Raw genomic sequence first — 7,569 nt, 5'->3', positions numbered from 1 at the left:
AAATCTGGCTATTTTTAAATTTCTCCCTTTTATAATCACACAAATACTCTGAGCCATTTTTGACTTATTTAGGACTACAAATTTCAAAAGTCTTCATTTTTTTAAACTTCCTGCTCAGTCAAACAGGTTCACATAAATTGGAACGGAGGGAGTAGTAAAATAGAACACCATTAAACATGATGTACTGAAATTACAACCTCTCCGTTGCTGCTAAAAGAAACAATTTCTGGTGGTTGAATAGATTTTTTAGCAAAAGGTGGTAGGAGTGCAGAACTTTGAACCAACAAGGTAACCTTAATATTTTATTTTAGAGTATAGAAGAGAAAGAGTTTTGACATGTGTGCTTAGTGTCTTTTTAAAAAAGTTTGAGGGTAATTTAGTCATTTAGTATCAGCAGGCATTACTTGCCTACCCATAAGTCTACGTGTGATTGTTATATGACTCCATGTTTGCATCTCTTCTCTTTAACATCTTAATTCCCTTCTCTCTCTTTCTGCTCAACATTCCAATCTGAAAATTTCTAGCCGTGCACGGAGAAAAAGCAGTGCAACAGCAATTCATCGTAATCAAAGTGTAGCACCGAAAAAGGGCAAAAACGAGGTGATAATCCCTTTTTGAGTTGAAATTTGAGTTTGATCTTAAGTCTTTCTGCTCTATTGTTGCTCTATTCCAGCTTTTCTCCTTAGTTTCTTCTTCATTCTGACCATTAGCTTTTACTTGATTTCTAGAATATTTTCATTTGCTCTTTGTTTTTGGGATAACGTATAAGCTGAGTTATTAGTGGAGGTTTATTCTATATGGGTTTTATTTCAATAGCCACCATAGAGTTCTCTTTTATTTCTGAATAGTTTTTTCAGCTTTCTTCATTTTTTCATCTTGTTGTTGTAATTTTCAGGTCTACTCCTCTTTCAATTTTTTTCAGCTTTTTTTTGTTTGGTTGAATCTATTTTAGGGCTTCATTTTCTGATCTGATTTGATCTTTTGCAGTTACAGAGTAAAGTGTGAGGGAGAATTTAGAGTCAAAGGCACAATTAATTCTAAAGGTATTGCTTGAGGGATTTTTCCTCTTCTCCATCAACCTTCATCACGGACAGTGATAAACTGTTGACCACAATAGAAAGAAATTGAATTTACTGAAGGCTATTATATAATTTCCTGTACCTTTAGTATTAACTAATTTTGCACATGCATATACTCATTGACTAATTTGATTCAATCTTGCAGCTATTAATTATAAAAATTATACAAAAAGAACTCAAATAGAATGGAGAAAAGCTTTGCGTACAAAATTCCCAAAGGCCAGTAATGAACTTATGTTTTGCCAATTATTTGTTTAACATTTAGCTTGCTTGTGTTTTAAATTGAAGTTGGCAGATGATATTTAGCTTTTAAAAACCAGAAGTAAGGCAGTATGTCTAATTTTGAAGAGTTAACTAAAACAAGAACAACTAGGTTTACAATAGGGGAATGATGCTGATAAATCATTATTGTGTTATGAACTTGTAGCCAATATGATTGGATACTTCGATGAACGGCCAGCATAAGCATTTCTGCTTTGGTGATAATTTAAGTAAGTTCTGATAGGTTGTTTTCAGCAAATCATGATTTCACCTACTAAAAAGTTGAAAATTAGGTTTGTGGTAATAGAATATAAATCTTTTCTTGCTGGAAACCAATGTATGAACATCGATGAATTAGTTTTTATTTGCAATTCAATAAATTCATTTAATGTTTAATTTGGTTAACAACACACATTTTAAACCTCTTTGTAAGTTATTGTGCACGATACTCTAAATTTTGTTGTTGATGAAGAAGTATTTGGGATCTTTAGGTCTCTCCAATGGAGTAAGAGGAACAATTGAAGCTCTGAGATTTTCTTAAAATAAAATATTCAACCAGTTGAGGAAGAAGGACAGAGCTTTCTAAATGCTTGAAGGATAACAGATTGTTTGCCGAGACCTTGAGAGCTATTGTTTTAAGCCTTAGTAGCTAAATATTCTGATAGGATTTTTCGAAAAAGGGTCCTTGCTTAATTTATCAGTTGTGATAGCATTTACTTATTTTGTATTTTTATTTCCATTATTTACTTATACTTGATTAATTATTTTTCATTTCACTTTTTTATCTTATCCTTTCGTTGATTTTTGCAGTACATGAACCAATGCTCTGATTTTCATATGATGTTATCTTAAAATTATTTATGCTTCACTTTTATGATGACAGAAACTTAGAAGCACAAAAATGTCCGTGCTGCTTGCTGTCTGTAGCAGCAGCTGTCTGTAGCAGTGAACGTCTTGAGAAGGTATGTCAGTTATAAGTACAATATGCTGTAGTTATATTTTGAAGGCAAATTTTGTCCTGTACACCAACGAATAATGTTTGAACTATAGAGGCCTCCTTAACATATTTTAATCCTTTGTTATGAATTCCTACCAAGTTGTTAAACTATTTTTAGTGAAGTTATGTGAGGATCAATTGCTCAGATGATAAGCTAAATTAGTTTTGGCCCTGTTTGTTGGTTTTGTTTCTCAAGCCATGACCATTTTCATGTAAAGATTTGAATATCCCCTAATTATTCAAGAGGTCTGCTACTTCAGTAAGAAATATGGTGTCAAGTAAAGAAGAAGATAAAGCGTAGCTGATTCAAGAAGTGGAACAAAAAAAGCATTGTATACATCCAAAAAAGAACATTGAGTGAGGGAATAGGAGATTCTGAGGAGGGTTTGTTGCCATATGAAGTGTATTTTAATTGCATAATGTCATAATGGTTATTATATACAAAAGGTGCAACTGATCCGAGGTACTTGAATTCAATGTTCTCCAGTATAAAGTAAAGTATATTTACATGTTATCTATTTGACTCGTGCTCCACACGAGTTATCTCAGTTAATGTTTCCTCTTTCTTTTTTTCTTCTAATAAATCCAATTTTACCAGACTTTTGGCCATTTAATGAGTGATAGATTTAAGAATAGTTGTGGTTAAGTAAAACATTCTTTAGACTTTTGAATCATTCGACCTCGCATGTAGACCTAAGATTCATGCAACTCTAGGAATTGAGTAGTAAGTTATTCTTTACAGATGAAACAATAGTAAGAGGTGGACTAAGAACGACAGCTTAATTATTTTTAGTAAGAGGTGGAATAAGAATGACAAGTTAATTTTTTAAACGCTCACTGACACTGACTCATGAAAAATGCAGCTGAAATATGGCATCTTTATATCTCTTATTCAAGAACTGTATACTCTTCGCAAGAAAGGACTTCTTCTTAAGAATAGACCTCTGTTGTTTTCCATCTCTTAAGTTTTTTAAATTTGAGTTAATGTGCTGAGTAGTCTAAGTAGTTTAAGATTACTCTTTCTTCCCTTATAGTGTCATATTTATAAATCAATAACAATACATAGATTATTAGCGAGATTTTTTTGATTACCCATTGGTTATTGGGAGAAACTTTAGGCTCCTTCAGATGTGGTAAAACTGAAAACTAAGTAATAACTTGGTTTTCTATCTAACTTGAGAGAGTTTGAAAAGGAAATGAAGCTGTTATGAGTTAAATCCTTCCAAATTGTGTTTCATTCTCAAATTTTAGGGAAATAATGTTGCCTCAAGTTGACATATGTATGTGGATCAAGTTTCAATTACTTCGTGCATGCAAATTCATGCTTTCATGATCAAATAACAATCAGATTCTATTTCTGAATGATTTATGTGGCCCTTTCTACATTTTGATATAGAGTTGGTCATCTTTTCTTTTGACTATACTTTTAAAAAATTTCTTAGCTTTTGCTTTGCTGTAGGAAATTATAGGTTTCTTTGCTAACTACCTACTGCTTAGAATAAAAAAGATACATGTTTTAATGTGATTTTGTTTTTAAGTGATAGTTATATAAGTTAACCAAGTAAGGAACTGCTATTTAGACCGCAAACTATATCAACCATTGGCTATTATTTTATCCTTAATTACTTTTTCACCCCAGTGTCTCTTTCATGGAAAAGATTTTGATTTTCTTGAAATATTTGCTCTGCTGCTGCCTTGAAGGTTGGATTGATCTTTCGCTATTATGGAAATTCAAAGAATAGAAGTCACATTATAGAAGAAATGACTAAAGATCCTCAGGAGACGAGCCTAAACTCGGAGCAAGCTTCTGCCTAATTTACCTCTTATTATTATTGTGGCTGATTATAATGGAAGATATGGTATTTTAAATTGTATTCGAGTACATACATTGTTATTGTGCTCCCATGGATATAAATATTGTACTATTTGGTAACCATACATCTATTTATTGATTTCTTTCTGAAATACATGTCCCTAATTGTTGGATTGAGTAACCTTTTCTTTAAATTCTAATTTAGCCTTTGCCGTTAGCACTAGCATGGTTATATTTTCTGCACCATCAACCAAATATTTGAAAAGCTAAGCTTATGATATCTAGATGCAGGTAGTAGTAGAAACAGGAGTATGAAGTGTTTTGCATTCTATTTATACCTTTCAACTACTTTGGACTCAAATTATACAATTAGTATGATAAAATGGAAGAGGTTGCTGCTTGAAATCTGTTATTCAATAATTATTTTCTGTTGAATAGTTCAAATACATGACTTAGCAACACTACTACTAGTATACTTCTCTCATCAAATGGCATTTTCCTGTTGTCTTTGATTCGTACTTTCTTGAAGAGTAATTTCCTCCCCTAGATATGTCATCGCCTCCTATTCAAAGCATTCATGCAACCGTGCATTGCTAAATACTAAAATGTTGTAGATCACAAATGTCTTAATAGAACAGAGCAGCATAGCAATGTTAAGAACATCTCTATTTGATAATCCATCGTATAATACAGTCGCATGGCAATGTCAAAAATAATTTAAAACATCTTTATGTTGGGCCTGTACATAAAGAGAAGTTTTTTGTTATTAGATTCAAACAAATCTAGTTAAAACTAGCTGTATCTCACCACTTTCCCTTGAATATAAAAAAGGAAAAAATATTTTAATCCACTACTTGCTGCGAACACTAAGCATTATATATTTTTAAATACATATTTAAGGGCAAGGGAAAAGACACACAGGAGAGGATTAAAAGATGGACAATGGAACTCTCACAAATAAGGTAAAAATTCAGGTAGCCAATCAACTGGATTACTAACAAGGTGGGGAATATATGGAACTCACCACTAGGATGAAAACCGAATCTCCTCAAATAATATCATTATTATTTCGATTGCTATTATATATGGAGTACTCCATTCTCACAAGTCACAGGCAATAGATACACATTACACACGTAACAAGAGATACCCCACAACACGAACACGCACGTGATAAAATAATAACACACCGACAGAGCAATAGTGGTAGTTTTACAAAACATCTGCTTCTGTCCCTCACTCTTCTCCTCGTTTCCGCAATTTGGGAATGACAAGAAGTGGATCTTTCTTAAACATTGTGATATCCAAAGTCTCATCCATGTTAATATGAGCAGGATCCATGTCATTTGGCAGAATCCAATCAAACTTATGGATAAAAGAAGCGACAGCTATTGGAATAAACCTAGAAGCCAGAGGTTCTCCTGCACATATTCTTCTTCCGGAACCAAAAGGGATATACTCAAAATTTCGTCCTTTGTGATCTATTTTTGCACTGATAAATCTTTCTGGCTTGAAGCTTGAAGCATCATCCCAAATCTTAGGATCCCTCGCAATTGCCCACATATTCACCAAAACTTGGGTGTCTTTCGGAATTCTGTAGCCCATGACTTCACACGTTTGGACGGCACGGTGAGGAAGTAGCAGCGGTCCAGGAGGATGCAACCTTAGTGTTTCCTTAAAACAAGCATCCAAGTATGGTAATTTTGACAAGTCAGACTCCTTTACAACGTCCTTATCTCCTACTACTCCCGCGATTTCATGCCGAAGTTTTTGTAAGGCTTGTTCATTTCTGAGGAGTTCTACAACCATCCATTCGCTTGTAGCAGTTGTTGATTCTGTACCCGCTCCAAACATTTCCTGAGAGATAGAACATAGAAATAGTAGTTAATAAGTTATTTCGCATATGGAATATGGCTTTTAAGCACAACCATTGACCTTTTTTCCATACAAATACGTGAAAAAGGGATAGAAATTAAAGCATGTGACGCACCACAAGCAATGCATTGATTTGTTTATCGCTGAAACCATTTTTAATCAAAGCATCTATAAAATCTACAGTATCCGTGGAAGGTTGACTGTCTGATTTATTTCTTCTGTCCTCAACAATCCCTGCCCAAACAGCACAAAGTTTATCAAACAAACCCATAAGTTTCTTATATGTTCCCTGGACATCCGAACTGCAAACACCCAATATAGGATACAAATCTGCTAACTCCAGGATTCCACCCGCCGCCGTAAATTTGCGCAGGTACTCCCTCAGTTCTTCACCCACTCCCTTGCCCTCAAAATCAATCAAATCTATCGAAAGAAGCAAATTACCCAATATGTTTAAAGCGCTCACGAAAACCACGCCCTTGATACTAATCACTTCGCCTTGTTTGGTTGTCAAATGTTGCATCATTTCCTTGACTTTCTTCTCCCTCAAACATACCTGAGATTCTAGAGCTTTCGTGGAAAAGAGCGCTCCCCTGTATATGGTACGAACACTTTTCCAATTATCGTCACACTCTTCTAGAAAAGCAGTTGACATGTTGTGAAGTAATGACCCCTTGACTCGGATGGGATGAGAAACAAAACGGCCAGAAAGCATACGATCATGTGTTTTCAGAACCTCAGCAGCAGCAGTAGGGGATGAAGCAACAACCACGAGTCGTGTGCCGAACCTTATGGACATGAGATCACGACCATGTGATTGCGCTAGCTTTGCAAGAGCGGCATGAGGACGTTTTCTACCAACTTGGAAAAGGTTCCCGACTAATGGCAATGGAAATGGGCCTGGAGGAAGTGGTAATTGTGTTTTTGATGAATATAGATACTTCAACATGATTACGAAGACGAGAGAAACTAGAATTGAAGTGAATATGTAATCGATCATCTCTACAGATTTGAAGGTTGCTAGTTTTATGTTGGGATTGCAATGAGAAACTGCATTTTGTAGCTCTCTCGAGCCATCATATATAAAGGGTAAGATTATTAGCTTTGCTATTTGCAGATGTTGACCAATCACCTGAGGTAATTAAAAATACCTTGTCCTTCAATAGGAGTGCGGTTTATTTACTGTGGAGATCATCGCGAGATTTGAAATGATACGGATGTCTCTTTAATATTTAGTGCGCGCGGTTTACTTTTTTTTTTATTTCAATTTTCTGATTCGTACACTCTTCAAATTAAATCATTGTTCGTTTTACTTTATTTAATTTTCAAAAGGTGCACGTGAACTATGCTGAATTGTCGTTTATGCCATGTTTTAGAATTACGTAAGCAGACAGGATCTATCCGTTTGATGCGTTTTTGTTTACCTTTTTAGAGCATTAAGCCATAACAGCCCCTCAGTAATGGCCCCAATCCACCGCTCCATTTCCACCCAGCCAAGCACTGTGGCCAATGGAGCTTTGACATTACTTTTCATATTCCACGTT

General features: G+C 34.7%; 1 protein-coding gene and 1 long non-coding RNA gene across 2 annotated transcripts; one reads left to right on the top strand and one right to left on the bottom strand.

Annotated features, from left to right (window-relative positions):
• On the top strand, positions 448-4,331 carry LOC109225770. Its single transcript, XR_002067983.1, has 4 exons — positions 448-600; positions 988-1,043; positions 2,224-2,302; positions 4,039-4,331. It is a non-coding gene; the product is annotated as an uncharacterized LOC109225770 (long non-coding RNA).
• Positions 5,102-7,229, bottom strand: LOC109225769 (probable (S)-N-methylcoclaurine 3'-hydroxylase isozyme 2). The gene is made up of 2 exons (XM_019390544.1): positions 6,141-7,229; positions 5,102-6,007 (listed from the first exon to the last, which is right to left on the bottom strand). The coding sequence occupies exons 1-2, from the start codon at positions 7,023-7,025 to the stop codon at positions 5,387-5,389; spliced, it is 1,506 nt and encodes a 501-aa protein (XP_019246089.1). The 5' UTR covers positions 7,026-7,229; the 3' UTR covers positions 5,102-5,386.

The sequence above is a fragment of the Nicotiana attenuata genome, chromosome 5, assembly GCF_001879085.1.
Source record: "Nicotiana attenuata strain UT chromosome 5, NIATTr2, whole genome shotgun sequence".
In the NCBI taxonomy this organism is placed as follows: domain Eukaryota; kingdom Viridiplantae; phylum Streptophyta; class Magnoliopsida; order Solanales; family Solanaceae; genus Nicotiana; species Nicotiana attenuata.
Note: the sequence above shows the minus strand (reverse complement) of the source record. Positions and strands in the feature narration are given on the sequence as shown.